General features: G+C 39.4%; 1 protein-coding gene across 1 annotated transcript in view; it reads right to left on the bottom strand.

The window, feature by feature from the left end:
- DOCK2 (dedicator of cytokinesis 2) overlaps window positions 1-18,895 on the bottom strand; it is a 514,326-nt gene that overhangs the window by 479,284 nt on the left and 16,147 nt on the right. The window contains exons 2-8 of the mRNA XM_025212572.1: window positions 17,457-17,540; window positions 14,649-14,689; window positions 10,527-10,582; window positions 10,046-10,142; window positions 5,763-5,911; window positions 3,044-3,179; window positions 1,105-1,259 (exon numbers count right to left, since the gene is read on the bottom strand). Coding sequence (XP_025068357.1) covers window positions 1,105-1,259; window positions 3,044-3,179; window positions 5,763-5,911; window positions 10,046-10,142; window positions 10,527-10,582; window positions 14,649-14,689; window positions 17,457-17,540 — 718 coding nt within the window. The remainder of the gene's footprint in view (window positions 1-1,104; window positions 1,260-3,043; window positions 3,180-5,762; window positions 5,912-10,045; window positions 10,143-10,526; window positions 10,583-14,648; window positions 14,690-17,456; window positions 17,541-18,895) is intronic.

The following is an 18,895-nucleotide window of genomic DNA, read 5'->3' as shown; positions in this document are numbered from 1 at the left end:
CCTACACCATTTTTCAGCCTTGAGGGATTTTCCCCTTTTAAGCTACATGTTTATTATCTTCCCATTCTAAAAGGAGGTTTCATGAAATAGCAAAAATTAACAGATTAGAGCAAGTTTTATTAGTTTCATGAAACTTCCCAAAACACATAATTGGTCAAAGAACAATTTCCTTTCTAAATAACGTTGAATCCAGCAGATTCATTTCTGAGAACTTACTATCCAACTCCATTATAAGCTGATATATGAAATGAGAAGGAGAGGAGGCGGTAGAGAGACAGAGAGAGACAGATAAATTGTAGTCTTACTCTAAACATACCTTGAACTCACCCATCTGCTTTTTTCTATGACAGTTTAAGTTCTTCAAAATCAACCACACAATATGCACAGAAAGCCAGGGAAACTATCACAATTAAATTACTTTTAAGCCATTGACAATCAGATGTTTGTATTGCCCAATGTCTGTTGTAAAAAGCCCCCGTTTTGACAGACACACAAAGGATCATCATTTTTCATAACAAAGTTCTGTATTTATGAAAACTATACCTAAATGCCCTTAGATTGTATGCATACCAGTGATAAAAACAAATTTCACAATTATTTTTTCTAAATATTCTAACAAATGGCTAAACTTCTGTCCCAGCACATTGCTATTGTGATTGAGTGGCTCAGACTGAACTCAGACTAGTCACAGAGAACCGACTAAAGTCTCAGGTCTTAGCTGCTACATCTACTATAAATAATTGTTTCCCTCCAAAGTCTGAAGAAAATCAAAACCAACTGATGATGTGATATTATTAACCTTTGTGCAAGTAAACCTAAATGTTGAGGTCATCACTTGGCTTTAATGGAGTACCAGTATTTTTCTTAAGTTTTCAGAGGGTTCTACACAGTTTTTTTCCCTCAATATATGAACTGGACAGGAATTCTTTAATAATACATAAAATTAAATTCTACTGAACATGTGCTTTTGCCTTTAACTATTTTCTCTTTTTTCCTCAATAATTTTCTTCTATTCATGCATTTTTGTATTTTGACTCATTACCTTCCTTACCTCATTTATCCAACTCAACTTTAACATTATTTTTTCAGTGGTAATCAGCTTACCTTATAATGGTTTGCTTCTGTGGATCATATAGTGACATGAAGAGTTCTGCATCCTCTCCTATGCGGCATACGAAGTTTCTTACAAAAACATAAAGGCTATGGGTAGGGGATGAGGACCTTCGAGAGTATGCTCCGTAGTCTGATTGATCCTTTGACTACACACAGGAAGAGGAAATTATCAGCTAGACCAAACTAACTAGAATGCTAGCAAGACTTGCAAGTATGCTTCCACTGATCTGCTATATGTAAAGTTAGGTTCCAAAAAGATAAATTCTGTTCTCAATTAAAACACTAGTGTAGTGAAGGACTTGCATCAGAAATGTTTATTGATACTATATAGTCTCCTCAAACTGGTGATAATTGTCCCATATGTTTCTTGATAAAAGTGACTGATTGAGGCATATACATATCCATAGATTATATGAAACCCAGTCTTAAAAGAAGCTTGAAACCCTCAGAAGTTTGAATCTGCATTTAACTGGATAAAGCATTCACATGGGAGATGGGAGACAAGGATTTAAAGACTCATTCAGAGAAGGGATTTTAACTTAGTTTTCCCACTCAGCATCTTGAGAGCTTCAACCACTGAGCTATAGAATAAAAAGGGGAAAAACCTCTGTCACCTCCTCCTCTGGTTGTTTCTGAAAATAAAACAATGACTGCCCTTACAGTTCTGCAAAGCAGTCCAGCAGACCTGCTATAGATGTCTTTATAGCATGCCTGCCAAATCTAGCTTTTTGAGGAAAATAGATAACAAGGACAATTTTGGAATTGTAGGTGGGCTTGTATATGAGCAAGGCACTTAACTCCTCAATCCCATCAAAACAAGAGGTATCTGCAGAATTCAATGTAAGAAAACTTATGTCGAAACCTGAGATGCGTAAAAGAAAGTAGGGGCCTCCAGGGTTATGTATCAGCTAAGCAAGAGTTTTCCAGATTGCATCTTGTATGTATACCTACACTTCATCACAGTCCCACTTCAGCCACTTCTTTCCCTTTTCACCATTCCAACACTTTTTTTTAAAGAAGAAATAGAACAAAACTTCAGCAGAGTTTTGATCTAGTAGGCTAGGGACAGACATTACACAAACTGGTATGTGACTGAAAATGGTTCAAATCTGTAACACAGAAGAAGTTCAGTGCACATAAACTGCTTTTAAATTAAACCGATTTAAGATAAGCCTGGATGGACGTAGTATCAGACTTCATGGATTTAGGTTAAATTGGTTTACTGAACTTCTTTCCCAGATCCCCTTCAGAATCAACTTAACTCACAGTCCCCCAGCATCCCAGGATGCTTTATATTTCCCTGCAAATCTCCCCTTGCAGGGTGAGCAGGCTATCTTTGACACAAGCTGAACACTCCAACTGAGCAGGGAGGCATGCTGTAGTGATCCCTGGCTTCTGGCCTGGGATATTACAGGCATGTGGCTGCATTTGCAGAATCAAAAGTGAATGTCTCAGACAGGCAATAACTCATGCCCCATTCATCAGTATTGTCAAAACTCTGTACTTAGTCAAAGCTTCTAAATCCTAGCTAAGTGACCTGAACTCCACAGGAGCAGTTGTATGTAGCCAGCAGTGACACAGACTCCTTAGCTGCCTAAGAAGGCTTATTTTAAGTGCACAGGTTTGAAATCTTCACATGGATATTAAATTCAATGCCAACTGTCAGCACTGTCACTATCTGATTCTTATATTATACCAGCATTTGTATTTTACACCTAATTAAAGACATCATACAACTTGCTGAAAAAGAGTTATTAACAAAGAATTTACCAGGAAGTTTGGTAAATCAAGGTAAAACTTTACAGCTAAAATAAAAAACATTCCTACATTTATAAACTGACAAAGGAAAACTGTCTTACATTTAAATAAACAACAGAAAATGATAAAACTCTTTATAACAGGAAGTGCCAGTTTGGCCAATTGTTCATACCATTTCTTCTTTAATTCGCTCTGTGATTTTATTAGTTGCTTCTTCATGTGCATGAAATAAACTAATGACATTGGCTTTATCTGGATCCAAGATATTTCCGTCTTCATCTCTAACTATTAAATCTAGCTCAAGTATCCTGTGGAGATAAAAAGCAGCATATGACACAAAATTATTTTAGTCTGGAAAAACAAGTTAAGTTCCATTAACTGCCTTCACAAATACTTAAGGTGTTCAGCAACTGGTTCTGTTTATTTAAAAATCTAACTATATATGAAACAAGAGTTTGTGGCAAGTAGTATTTATTTGGCCAAACAACCTCAAAACAAAAACATCTTTCTCCTTATGGTTTGTCAGTATTCACTTCCTCTTAATCATTTTAAGGTTCTGTACTGTCATCTGTTACTGTAAAATTACCGTGCTGCTATGAACAGAACACACATTCACCCTTGCATGGTGGGATGTTGGCTTAGAAATAGTATTTAAAGTTTTGTTTTTTTGGGAACTGGCTTATAGGTATATATATATTAGAAATGGTGTAAGATGGGCAGCAGGGGTTAACTGATTTCTAAAGAGCTTGTGTCTCGCAGTCACATGAGATCACAGCCTTGGAAGCAGACAGGCTGTCTAGCACAACAAGGCCAATGGATACACACATAGTCTGGTAAACAGAGGAAGTATGTACCATACTGCTCATAACATAAGATACAGTGACACCAGATACAAGACCCCAGAGCAGGAGGGCCTGAGTCCCAGTTTTGGGGGAACAGACCAAATTAGAAGAAGGCCCGGAAGGCAACGTGGACGTGACAACCAACCAGAAATAGGCATGGATGAAGAGTCATCAGGAATCATCAAGAGGGAAGGAGAATACAAAAGCAGAGACTTGAAAGTAACAAAGGGTCCCTTCCTTTTCCCTACCCATCCTTCTACCCAAGAGGGTCTCTGTCCTCATTCCCATCCCGTGGGAAGGGTCAACAAATCAGATCCCATTGTGCCTTACTTCCCATGCAGCGGGAGTCCAGGAGCTTGATTCATGCTCCCCCTGCACTAACAAGTGGCAAGTTCCCATGACTAGGAGGCCCCACAGCTGACAGGGTTCCCAGTCGTGGGGGGCACACCACAAGTTTCCACAGGTGGGAGCCTTGTCAGCTGATCCGGGCTTCCAGCAGTCCCCATACCTGATGCAGGCTTCCAATCATGGTGGTGCTCCAGGTATCCCAGCAGCTGGGAGATGGCAGCCAACATGGGCTTCAAGCCACAGGGTTACTCCTGGTACCGCCTGGCTGGAAGACTGCATCATGTCTGCCAGCCATGGGGGTGCCTGGAAGCCCGTGTCAGCTGGAAGCCTGCCTCAGCTGCAGACTCCCAGCTGCAGGGATGAGTTATCTACATGTCGCACATAAGGCACAATTAACCAGTTAATTGCGTCTTAAGTGTTCACCCAGACACACATTCAGTCAATAAATGGTGTGCTAAATGGAGGAATAAACCACAAAGTTATTTCACAAAATATGTGCAATAATTTTGTGGCTCATTCCTACCATGCCATTAACTGAACATGTGGCCAGAGGCCCCTATCTGCAAGCTGCGTCAGCTGATAGGATCCCCCCAGCTGGAGGGGCCCATGTGCACCCCTGAGCTTATGAGCTCCCATCTGACAGGATGTCAGCCGTGAGGGGTGCTCCATGAATCCCTGCAACTGAGACGGGCTCCCAGCTGCAGGGTTGCTTTAGACATCCCCGCACCTGTGAGACCACATGCGACTGGACCTTGAAACTCTGCATAAACTTTGTTCTCTCACCTTCAATAAAGGCTATCTCACAGGTTTTTATCCCTCAAAACTACTGCTTAGTTGGCAGTACTAGACTGTGAACACAAGGTAACCTGTGTGGGTTTAGATCTTATCTCTGGAAGGATTATGAAAATGTCTAAAGCTGAATATGTTAAATGGTTATGGAGATAAATTATATGAAATGATCCTCCCAATATCTATATATCTGAATGATTGACAGAGATCTTGTGTACTGAAATGGCTGCAGACAGGTAGTTGGATGATGATGTTTGAAAAACACTCAACGTTGAGTCTGCTACTGCAGCAAGGCTAAGGAAGAGGACTAGTATATAACTAAGATGTATTGTTTAGGGTAACACTTCTCAACCAGGTGCTGCAACATGCTGGGGTGCTATTAGGCGTACCATGGAAGCAGCAGCCAGGCAAAACTGCCCCACATTTCCCTGCATTAGGCTTCTCTAATCAGCCTAAAGCAGGCAGAAAAGCTGACTCCTGCTGTGCAGCTCTTCCTGGTCCAGCACCCCTATGGCCTTTATGGGAACTGTCCCATCCACTTCTCTTGGGGATGAAGGTTTACAAAGCAGAAGGCAGCTCCTGCCTGCTTTAGCCTAATAAGAGAGCCCTAATGCAAGAGGAGTGAGTGCTGGTGGCAGAGCCCTTCCTGGCACACTAGGTAGTTTCATCTGGAGGCAGCAGAACACTGCTGAAAACCACTGAGGTAAGTTGAGGCACCACTAATAGTGTTTCTCAGCTGGTGGTACCATCACATTAAAAAAAGTGGAAGTGGCATGCCATTACCCTGAAAAGGTCAAGAACCACTGATCTAGAGACAAGTACAGAGAAAGAGAATATTTCCAACTGTAAAAAGGAGAAGTCTGGAAATAGAGAAATGTTTCTCAGTACTACTTTAGCCCAAATAAAGCTTACCTATTGCCATAGTCAATTTTGGAAGTGACTTTTTGTTTGAGCTCTTTGAGCTCATCTTTAGGCAGTGTCCCTGAGAGAAGCTGTGATCTCCACTCCATTAAGTCGTACATCATAGATTGCACCTGCTGGAACTGCTCTTTTTTGTTTGCCTAAAACACAAAATATTAGCATAGGTTTCAAGCTTTGTTTCACTTCATGATCCTACATTTCTCTTTGTTGCTGTAGCACATTAGGGTCACAGGGGCAGCTATGACACCCGCTGGTGGCTCCACAACTGTGCCCCACTTTGCCTTCCCTTCTGTCTCACCCACCATGCCTTGATATAATTGTAGGATGAAGAGGGAGGCTGCCCACAGGCCTTAGCATGGGCCTCAATCCAGCCAAATCCCCACTGGGGCTCCCCAGTACCCTACTGGTCTTAACTACACTACACTCAGGCCTCTTCCCGGGCCTTGCTATTCCCAGGCCCCTCACTAGATCTTTCTGGCTATGCCACTGCAGGGCACCTATATCTTTAAGGGCAAATTATGTGGCTCTATTCCTCTCCTACACCATGAAGCCTCACAGGTCTTGCTGTATTGTTACTCTCCTGTTGGGGCTTCAGCCTCCTTGGCCACCACCCATTTCCTTTTAGCTAGGCCTTCTAGCCCAGGCCCACTGTACTGGACATGGCTTTGAGGCACCAGCTCTGGACTACCTTTCTCAGACACCAGGCCCCTGGCCCCTGCCTGATTGCACCTCTCTTAGGTGCTGGGCCCCTTGCCCATCGGGTTGTGCCCCTCTTAAGCACCAGGCCCCTGGTTCCTGATCGGCTCCATAGCCTCACGCTCTGCCCTGCTCTGGGCTCAACACTTGTTCAGGCCTTGAGCCTGCCTCAGGCCCCTTAGGCACTAATGGGACCTTTGTATACCACCCCTTACACTCCCAACCCAAGCCACTGGTGCTAAACTGCAACTCAAACAATAAGCCCCCAGGCTACAACAGAAAAAGTCTCCCCTGAGCCCGTCAACATCAACGCAAAGGGGGAGCAGCCCTCTGTACCTTTAAATGGGAAAACTTCCCCTCACCTCTTGCCTGGATAACCTCCCAACCCCACCTGTTATGCCACCTATGGATCCCCAAGCCGCACTGGGGATCCAAAGGTGGCACAGCAGTCTCTTCTCTGGTAGCTTTGGCTAGGAGCTCCTACCCCTTTCAGGGCTAGACTAGCTTGCTAGATCAGGCTCTGGGCCTCCCAGGGCCCAGGCCCTGCCAGTCAGGAAATTACCCTGGGCTGCCTGCAGACACCTGCTAATTGACTTCATTGCCTAGTTGCTATGCTATGCCCTGCAGCTGCTGCACCCTGCCTGCCCTGCAGCGTTCCCTCTCTGGATGGCATCTTTCACAAAGGAACAGACAGCCCCAGGATCTCTGCTACAGCTGCGCATATTAGATGTTCAGTAATTTAGGATCATAGGAAAATAGAGCTGGAAGGTCATAATGTCTAGTACAGCCTCCTGCTCAAGGGACGATCATCCTGACTAAACCATCCCAGCCAAGGGTCTGTCCAACCTGCTCTTGAAAATTTCCAAACATAGAGATTGCATAACTTCTCTAGGTGGCCTCTAGGTGCCCACTTAAATGGCCACCCAGACTCCACCATTTGCTGGCCTGTTAGTTGGTCCTGTATCACTCACTCTTTTCTTGCTGACTTTAGGCTCACCTAGGATTTCTACTTAGGCAAGGCATACCTCCTTGTTCACATTACAGTCAGCTAAGAGCTCCTCTGCTTACTTCTCAAAACAACGCTACAAAATGACTCTCAGGTTGAAGCTATACTACCAAGCTCAAGCCAGACAGGCCTTCCCACTCTCCAGTACTCATAAATCAATTTCCTAGGCAATCATGGCTTCATGTTCTTCTCCCAACCTGGGGTCCTACTCAAACTCCCCTGTGTATTGGCCTTTTTACTGTTTAGCCTTTGAATTCCTAAGTATTCAAGCCACACTTGGAAGGTAAGCAGGCAACCACTTCCAGCACCAGTCTTGTCTTTCTCCCCCTCTTAAAGTCTTCCCAGAAGATGTAAAAAGTTGACTTTCCTAACTCCCCCTGAAAGTAAGTCTCAGATAAAATCCCCCTTTGTTCTGCAGGAAGAAAGCAAATGTTAATAGCATTGGTGTGGTTGTGGTGGAAAGTTTTTCTCTTCTAAACATTATGGGATTTTTTTAAAGGAGTTAATTTTGCAAAAAAAATTCCCAGCATGAGAAATTCTGGCAATGATTTTACCCCTTCGTGTGGAAACGTTGATGCTAATATTAAAATACTGCATATAAATTCTGGCATCCACATTTTACAGAAATTATTGAAAAATTGAAGGAAGTACCAAAAATGGTATGGAAATAATTCAAGTGTCTTCCAGTGAATTTTAGAGTATTCAATCTGCATCCAAACTCTGAACTGTGACTTGATTATCAACTACAAATACTTTGATGAAGGGAAAAGCAGAGGCCGCAAAAAGGCATTCATTTCTACTGGTGGAAATTTCTCTTTCCTGGTCCCCAGGAGGAGTCAAGTGGTAAGAAAGTGTACAGGTGTTCATTTGCCCAGGAAAAACTCTCTGGGGGCAATCTATACCATTTTTTGTTTGGGGAAATCTGTAGTTCTCCAGAAAGAGAAAAGTAACACCTGTACATACCCAGAGAGTAATCAACAGTTCTTTAACCTAGCAGAAAGAAGCAAACCAAAAGACAGTGACTGGGAGTCTGAAGCATGAAAAATTCAAATTGGGCATTTTTTGTTTTAAGGAGTAGGGATGGTCAACCATTGGAAGAAGCTGCCATAGACTAGATGCATTTTACTCAAGCAAGTCATTGTACACAATACAGGGGTAATTTAAAAGCTTATAAAACACTACATGATCTAATGATCTATTCAGGTATTAGGATTTTGAATTTTAAACCTCCAGGAGTGTGCCTTTCCCTCCATCCCTACTTTCCATACCAAAACATACCTTGCTGACAATTTTTTGGTCCTCTTGTCCTACATGCAGTTTTCAGCAGAAATATTTTAATTTTCAGGTGTCACATATTTTGGTTGGATGGCTGGAAGGAACTTTTATGTAAAGCACGGGCACTTCAAAAATCTAATTTAGAAAAAAATACCTTGATTTGCTATTAAAAATAGTTTTTTTATAGCATATTTTCAGCCAGACCTAACTCCAAAGGGCATTGTTCTGCCCTTTGCTCTTCAAAAGTGGAGTTACAAAGAAGTTCAGATTAAATTTGAAAGTCAGCCTTTTGTTTTGAAACAGGCTTGTTTTTTACAGAGAAGGTTTTCAGACCAGTTAAACAAACTTAACTTAGTTTAAAAGGTGTCCTTTTACTATTCCTTTACTCACACGATCAGTTTTGTATTTCAGGATCGTATCCATGTGTAGACAAAACAAGAGGCATGTGTGCATGACACTTTAAAGCGGGCTAAATGCTTTTGCACTGCTTTAATGGTGTCTGTGTTTGCATGCCTTGGCAACGTATTGTGCATTCATTCCAGCCGCTGTAGGAAAGCTGGCGGTATAATGTGCCTTAAATGACTTTGGGCAGCCCAGAGACCACACTGCCTGCTGGCAGTTCGCCCTCCCCTCCCTGCTGGTGAGGCAGGTAAGTCAGCAGGGTGTGTGCACAACACAGGGGTTTCATCAGCCTTAAATTGAAGTTGTGTTTTTTAAAACCCACCAGTTCAATTTAGGGCCCCTGTTTCATCTATACACACCCCTAATTCACTTAAGTGTAAAGTCAATCTCACTTCATGTAAATTGTCAAATGTTCCTAAGAGCAGCATGCTATCAAAGGTCCTGAACAATTTTATTCAAACTTCCTACCAGCACTTTAAAGCATGTTCAAGCACCAGCACTTTGAAGCCTGTGATTGCCACCTTCTTTGAATACACACACATTGTACCAGCTACATATCTTACAGAATATGACCCAGACACGGGAGATTACAGTTTAAATTATTAGCACAAAGATATACTACTGCTAAGCAGTACTTTAAAGCTATGCCTTTTATTGTAAAATAATTAGAGAACACTGTATTGATCCAAATACTTCGATAGAGAATTCAAGTAATTAAATTCTCTCTCACATCCTGTCCTGTACCCTTGAAATAAAATACCAATTACAATGAGCGCTTGATACATATAAATAGGCCTATTTAACATGCATAATGTTGAATTCAAAGTGGCATGAAATATTTTTCCTCCAATTTTCCATCCTATTTTAGTCATGGGGGAAAAAATCTACTTCTCACCACATAGAGTTGTTTCCAGATGCTACCCCATTCCCAGAGTGTAGTGGTAACTTCTTGCACCAATGGAATTTCAGCAGGTATTATATTCTCTTGATTTCTAAGGAAAAGGGAAATAGACTCAAATTAATTGAACCAACATATGAAAAAAAATCAACCTAAGTACTTAACATTCTAAACTTTAATCTGTAGACAGTTATGAGCTGTACATTAAGAAAAGGAAATTAAAAAAAAATACTAATATCCATGTTTCCCCCTCACTAGCTTATATAATTAAGGCTAACTAAGACTGCATAAAAGGAGTAAAAATACCTTAATTAGTTTGAGAGGGTACATAAAATTCAATTGTTTTCTAACTCCACAAGTGATTAAGAGCCCCCAAAAATATGAAGCCATTTTCCAAGTGGGTTTTTAATTTCATTTTAGACAGAAGTCACCCATTAAAATTAGGCAATAGCTTAAGAGAAAAACAAAAATGAAATACCTTTTCTTTTCTGCTGTAACTTCTTTGATGTGGATAAAGGATTTAGGAAATATTCCCTGTTGGAATCAAACACATTTTTGTTATTTTAAACCAGCTTTTCTTACCTAAAACTTTAACAAAACCATCATGACTTGTTCTTTTAATCAGTGAAGAAACTAATCATTTCTCAAAATGGCTAGTCCAGGTCTGGGTTCACATACCTGGTAGCCGGTTTGTCACCAATCTTTTCAATCATGGGGCACATCCCCACAAGCACACATGTACAGTTTGTGGTGCTGAAAGTCTGTGTTGCCACAGACCATACACACTGCACATGCAGGAACTCATCACATTGCTAATTTGCAGCGTGGAAGGGTTTTTTTGACACCAGAAAATCCCAGTGTCAAAAAAACCCACAACAAAAAAGTTGGGGTTTGCACATGCCGGCAGCGTGCGCCACCCAAAACCAGAACCTGGCCAGCTAGAGCCACACTACAGCTGCCAGCCAGGTGCTGGTCCCAGCCTCCCCTATTCCACCCAGGGCAACTTGCTGTGCAGCAGAGTGCACAGGTATGGGCATTCCCTGAGGACAACTAGCAGCGGCACAAATATGTGCCGCTGCTAGCTGTCCCCAGGAAACGCACATTCATGCTCACGGGGACTTGCCCATGTGGTATAAAATACCCACGGGGGGTTATTTTTCTCTTGTGTAAAAGTTATGCATTAAAAATATTATTGAGGTTATATAAATGTAATAATGGGACTCTCCCCTTTGAACACTGATTTTTTTCCTTTCTTAGGGTGGATGCATATACTTATCGTTCTGCCCCCAAGGCTTCCTGCCATGGGTGACAAGATAAGCCTATATATAGCTGCTCCTTCTATCTAGCACACTTATATGTTTGGTAATAACATCAAAACAATATCCTTAGACGTCTAAAAGGCATTTGACTTGATACCAAAATGCTGTTTTCATTAAAAAAGCAGAATGATACAAACTCAACATGGTACATATTAAATAAATCAATTGCTTGCTAACTCAGCAAGTTCCCAAAATAAAATGGCAACCAGGAAACCACCATTGAGCAGGTTTGTTTTTAGAGTCTGGTTCTAGTAGAGTCTACTATAACATTACCCTCAGTGCCCTGAAAGAAGACAAAATAAATTACTGATCAAGTTCTTAGATGACCAAAAAAAATGAGAAATGAGAGTTAATGAAGAGGGCACACTGACATAGAACAATCTGGGTCACTTGATAAGCCGGAGACAAGTAAGCAATTCATATTATTATTGCCAAATGTAAAGATCTAGAAAAAAGGAGCAAGGAATGTAAGCCATACTTAAAGGGATGGTGCAATATTCCAGGAAGAAGTTATTTTTAAAAGGATTTGGCTAACCATATGAACACAGGCTCCCAAAGAATTGCTTTCGCCAATACAGCTAGTGTGATCCTTGTCGAATAAATACAGAAATATCGAAAAAGGATCAAGAGATCACCTGGCATCCATTTTGGTGCTTACATAACCTGTACCAGTGTATAACTACAGTTCTGGTATTCTCTTTTCAAGAAGGCTATTAACTAATTGAGCACTTAATAGGTTTCCTGAATTTTAGCAGTTGGCAGTGGTGGTAGCAATCCCTCACGGTCAAGGATGATCACTCCCATAGGTCAAGTAAAGGGCTGTAGATGAGTCCATTAATGGCTAATAAGGCTGATCTGGAGCCTGACCTGTAGTTCCAGAACCCCAGCCATAGCTGCTGTCTAGTTATCTCTGCACCCTGCCACCTCTCCCTTGCAGACTTTTCTCTCCATCTCCTCCTGTTCCCTGAAGCCTCTACATTTATACATTTACATTTATAAATTGTCCATGTATATAATCTAATTGGGGGGGGGGGCACTGTCTTAAATTCAGGGTCATCTTGGATTCAAGTAAATAGAGTAGTATGTGCTCTTGTAATTTAAAAATGACAGTGATGATATATATGCACAACTGGAGATTGTTAGGCCACTTAATTATAGGAATTACCACTAGCTCTCCTTATGGTAATAAGGAAATACTAATTGTCATATTGGTTCAGACCACTTGTCCATCTAAATTAATAATCTGTCTGAAAGCAGGAGTAATAGATTTTTTTAGCAGGAAAGAAATTCAGGGCATGTCTATTATAACCTATCCCCTGCTTTATCCTCTGCTTCATCACTGGTTTAGGAATGTCAGAGGATACACCGCTGTTTACATAATCACTATCAATGGATCTTTCCTCCATGTGTTTCTCAACTATCCTTTTGAACCTGGTTACATCACCTGCCTCTACAACCTCTTGTGGTAAAGAGATACACAAGTTAACCATGAACTGTGTAAAAAGTAGGACTTCCTGGGCATTTATACACATACTTTTTGGTCCTGTGATGCTCTGGAAATCCAATGCTTTGGAGAAAACTTGATTAATCAAGTCTGCGCTGCATATGAGCCAACACGCACTGTGATGCATTGCATGCCATTGTATAAGCGGTGAAATGCGTGTCAGCACGCAGAAAATGGTGACGGTACACTTTTAAACTAAAGCACCTTCTATGTTTTTTAGTTCAAAAGCTGACCACTGTCATTTTCTCAGCACTGATGTGTATTTCGTCACTTATATGACTGCAAGCGTTGCAATGCCAGGCGCTTTTCGAAGCGCCCGGCACTGTGGCACCTACATATCTAAAAACGCCCCTGGTTTTTGTTTGTTACTTTCTATAGGTACCATAACTGATGCAACATTATTTCCTTCTTTATTAGATTTATATACCAACTCACATTTTGTATATTAGATATAGTTATTTTCAAATGCATCTTGTAATGAATACAAGATTCGTTACCATATTTTTTTTTCCTGGTATGATAATAAGGATATAAATAGAAGTAAAGAAAGTGAGAGATAAAACAAGGTTTCTAATTTTCTTTTAGTAGAATCCCATTAGGAATTATTATTATTGATGCAATACAAAGTATCTTGGGTTTATAGTTCCAATACATCTGCATGCAAAAATTTTAGACAAAAAGTTAGATTACACAATTAACTAATCCTGTTTTGTTTTGTTTCTCTAAAGGAAAAAAGGCTTTGCACATTTGGTTTAAATGGCTAAATCCTCATCAGAAGATGAACCCAACAGCAGGACAGCACCCATAGCTTCAGGAGAAAAAGTGTGACTGGACTTCCACCTCACTCCAGATTAAACATTTTATGGATAAGTGGCAACAAGTACTACCATCTGCTCCAATATGTCACTTGTACAGAGAAGCTTCTACTTAACCTGAAAACAAGCCAGTAATGGGAACAGGCCAGTCAGCCATGACTCCCACCACCTGTTATGAATATTATCAATGTTAGAGAGCTCAGACAATAAAAACATTGAAAGCCTTGGATAAATAAATTATATATATTTTAGGAAGATAAGGTATTTACTTGCACCAACCTTCCCTTACTCTAAAAACAACATCCCTGAGCAATTTAATGAAACAATAAATAACACACAGAATTACAAAGAAGTAAATAAAATATGAAGATAAGTTATTTACTTATAGCAGTCTTCATTTGCTTAAAATGTTTTCCCAGAGCAGCTGAGTAAACAAATCAAGCATGTAGGACACCAATATATTAATTAAAGATTTTTAACCTGGATATTACCTACCATGCAAGGAGTAACTACCCATTAAATGTCCTCAGTCAAAGTTTTTTTTTAAATTAATTATTTAATTTAAATGCTGCCCTTCCCAACAAAGGCTCATAGTTAAGGTTTGTACAATGTAAATAAATTTATGCCTAATGTGTTTAAGCTGGCCCTAGGAATACTTAGATCAAATGGTGAAGCACATATTTCCCATAAATCAAATTTACCCAGGTATTTCAAGTCACACCTTCATCAGTCCTTTAATCTACAAACAAAGTAATATTTTTAAAAAGTGTAATGGCTTTAGATAATACTATGTCAAGATTTCAGGTCAAATCTTAGTCACCTTACTTAGCTTCACTGAAACAAATGGAATGAGCTGTTAAGTGATCAGCATTTGACCCTTTCATATTCTACTCTGAAGAAGATATTTGAAATTGGAAAATGTTTACTTTTAGCACTGAAAGGGATCAAAAGTATGACCTTACCTCTGAGCTTTTATGTCTCACTAGATACCCCTTGTACCAATCTAAAATTAAAACACAGAACACTTAGTTAAAACAAAACAAACACTGGCCTTAGTCACACAAAGTCCTCTATTTAGACATTCTGATTACATGCAATAAGAATACGAATATTGGAAAGTTACAGCATAGGATGTCAAAAGATTAAATACAGCAATGGGAAAATATATAGATTTGCATGGCAAGAGACCCCTGTAAAAGAACCTCCACTGGTATGAATCTAGGCCACTGTCTACCAGTCTTAAGAGAAGAAATCCATGCTAAATCATTAAATCTAAGTATAAATGGGGACAAATTATCTGTTTATGTAGAAATTGAAACATTAAAAACTTTTAGACACTGATCTCTGTCCCTGAAAGTCTCAATCCCAAAAGTACAGCAATAGTATCATAGTTTTATTAATTATATATAAAGCTGTGACCACTTGACCAAAAGATTTCACTCCAAAAACAAAACACTACTATGAGTTTTAGCTTGACTGAGAGTAAAAGCTGCTCCTCTTCTCTTGGGAGTGGTCTTTCTGGTAGTCATGCAATAGAAAACCACAGTTCTTACACTCAACAAAAACTGCTAAATATATCAAATGCAAGCTGATAAAAGCTGTTTAGCTAATACTTCATTTGGCCTTTCCACATGTAAAAGATGAAAGGCAAACAGGAAGAGAATCCAAAGGAAGGTAAAGCAGCAAGCAGAGCCTATACACTGTAACCTATCCAGAAAAAGGGGTTTTTTTAACAGTTAATAATAGGAGCCAATAGGTATTTAAAATGCATAAAAGCAATAAATATGTAGTAATGCATAAATGGGAGACCTTTATAACACAATATCTTACCATCTATGAGATGACCAGGGATCCTGGTTTTCTCCAATTTAAAACAATCCCCAATTTTTGGTTTAGAAAAAGTAACCCCAAATCCACATTTTTCCATGATTAAAATGAAACACCACTAACATATAGATATTTATATAGTGGTCTATATAAATATAGATTTTTTTTTTTAATCAGAGAAAACCAGGATCCCTGGAGATGACACTAAAATTTCGTATCAGATTTTTACCAAGATTCATTACAAAGAGGAATTTGATAACTTTAGGCCTGACCAGATAACCTCAGTCTGGTACGCAATTATAGAAATCTCAGAGGCTTTGATAATTCTATAGAGTATAACTCAAGAAGGTTGCATATGTATAGATCAAAAACTTTTCATCAGCTCCAGCACAGCTTAAAGAGGGGTTTTGAATAGCTTTAGCATGAGCAATAAGTTCAGCTTTGTATGGTTGCACTGAATTCTATTTATATGTTCTTCCTTGGCCTCTTCCCATCTTATATAGTTCTAACTACCAACTTTGTCAGGCAGTCTACTCATAATACATTTGTCTGTTTGAAGCAACATATTTGGTGTTAATGATGTGTGACTGCTTTTAATTTGGGCCATCATTGATCAGTGTAAGATCATAAACGTTATTTGGCATAGTTAAGTGGGTTGAGGCACATTGATTTCTAGAGCGCTTCTTTCAAAACAACTTGTTCTGTCTTTCTGAAACATTGATTTGACAAATATTATGTATGATTCAGTTTCATGCAGCAAGTGCTTTCTCTAGCACATTCAGGGCATGTCTACACAAGACGCTTACTGCGCATTAGCCTAATACCACTGCACAGTAGCATGGCAGTTAAAAACCATGCTAATAGCCTACTGTGCAATGTTACTAGACTAATGCATGGTAAGCATTACAAAAAAACGTGCTGGTGCTACTGTGCAGTAACTCTAGTTACTGTGCATTTAGTTAATACATTATTTAGAAAGTACTAAACTAAATGTGCAGTATCTAAGGTGCAATAATGAATGTGTAGATACAGCCACTGTGACTTAAATGCTGCTTATATACATCATCTAGAAGTACACTTCTTAGAAGTTAGAAATAGGTCAGTAGTCAGTCTCCAAGACAAGTTTTCTTCCAGCTCATCATAGGATGTCTACATGGGACCAGCTACCTGGATTATTTCTGCCTTGAGTAAGTGCTTTCCAAGAAAATGACATGCCCTTAAACACCTCTGATAAAGTCTCTACAAGAATGACTATATTATAAACCAAAACAAACATATTTAAATTAACTTTGTGTACAGTGGCATTTAACTCCGTTTTGGCCTTTTGATGCTACATCAACAAAATGAACATTTTATTGGTTAAAAAAGATCTAGAAATATAGGGACAGCACTTGTATCTTGCTGACTTTCAGGACACACAGAGTTTGATAAACAGCAGTATAAAGGGAAATGACATTACACAATCCTTCTCTCTAGGCCTGGTTAAACTGGTAAGTTTGCAAAGTGAAACTTCTGAGGAGCGAACTAACTTTCTCACCGTCTTTCTCTCCCCCTCACCTTACGCATGAGCTATAAATATAGATATGCATATATCACACATACACACACACACAGGTGATTTAGCCTCAGCTACCTGGTAGGTTTTAGGTAGCATTTGCTTATTCACTCTGCAACTCATATAATAAAGACAAATGTCCAATGAGAGCTCTTTATGTTTGTTCCAAATCTAATGGTCACTGTGTGAGGGTCAACTAGAAACCAGTTTAGTCAAAATGGAGATTTAAGTTATTAACTTAATGAAATATTTTTAAAGTAATAAAGTTACTTATAAAAATAAACAGGCACTTATTTTTTATGTAACGCAGGCAAAAAGTAAAAAATCCATGATGCTAATAATGATACAAATGTCACGTATTTATGCAAATTATTAAGAAAGTACTTACCATCACAGGACTCCAGTATATGGACCACATCACCAATCTGGAGGGTTAACTGCGGTACTCCTGTACCTTTAAAATTGTATAGGGCTGCAAAGGACAAGCAGTTAAACAATTCAGATAGAGCCAATCTTTCAATTACATTGAAAAATTATCTGTATTTGTTGTTAAGGCTTTCAAACCGGATGAAAAGACTGACAAAGGAAAAAGAAAAATTATAAGCAGTATGATGGAGTCATAACTCAATGAAAGGATTTTTCATGTTAGCTAAATCTGAATCCAGTCTCAAACAAAAAACACAAAGGTAACAGTAAAAAAACTTCATTCTATACATAATCAAAAAAATGTTTGAATAAATAGAATTGAATTTCATAGAAATAGTATTGGGGTTGTGATGAGCCCAATTCAGGCAGACATTTAAGCACTTGAATAACTTCTATCCTTCTGTGCTAGTATTTTTTTTTCCATGCATAAATAGAACTATAAATACACTGGCAGACAAGGTTCCTTGTGTAAACGTTATATCTTTTATTAGACCAAATAAATAGTTGGAAAAATTGCTGTTAACAAGCTTTCAGACACAAACACCCTTCTTCAGGCATAGGTAGAGTCTGATGGTTCTCCTGGACGGAATAGAAGCCAATCTACAAATGCACGTCTGTGAAAATGCAAATGCGAATGCGAATGCAAATGAGGATCAGAGGTCATGGGAAATGATAGGTGCAAAACCGGTAGGTGGAGTGGGGTAAAGGAGGAAATGTTGACCTGGTAATAGAATGTGGTTGGTAAAATGTACAGAAGTTACCTGGGGTTATCAGCTGGAGGGTAGGTTATAATGTGCCATAAATCCAATGTCTATATTTAGCCCATGATTTTTTGTATCCAGTAGATTTATGAAGTGAACTTTGTAGACTCATCTACAAGAGGTGTTTTGTAAATTCCCTTTGAGGATTAGAATTGAGAGTTTGGACAGAGAGTGAATGTCTTGTGAGAAATGTGCACCCATGGGTAATCGGGTATTTTTGTCTTTGATAGATTTCCAGTGTGTGTTTATTCTGGTATGCAGCTGTTGTTTGGTTTCTCCTACATATTTTCCATCAAGGCATTTAGTGCATTGGATGAGATATATTACATTTCTGGAGGTGCAGGTGTAAGATCCACAAATGGCGACGGTTCTGTTGTGGGGTGTAGCTGTTGTGGGAGTGGTGGAGAAATGTAATACATCTCATCCAATGCACTAAATGCCCTGATAGAAAATACATAAGGGAAACCACAGGGATCAAAGCATTTAGCCTGAGTTTACTAATTCTGCCAACTTCATATTTTTTTCTTAGAGGTACGATCTTAAAGCAAGAAGATGTTTAATACAGGATGCAGAACATCTGAATCTGTTTTAGGTTGTGGAATATGATAGCACACGATACATGATTCTAAGAATCATCTAA

This window comes from Alligator sinensis, unplaced genomic scaffold, assembly GCF_000455745.1.
Source record: "Alligator sinensis unplaced genomic scaffold, ASM45574v1 scaffold606_1, whole genome shotgun sequence".
NCBI classification, from domain to species: Eukaryota; Metazoa; Chordata; order Crocodylia; family Alligatoridae; genus Alligator; species Alligator sinensis.
This window is presented reverse-complemented; position numbering and strand designations above follow the sequence as displayed.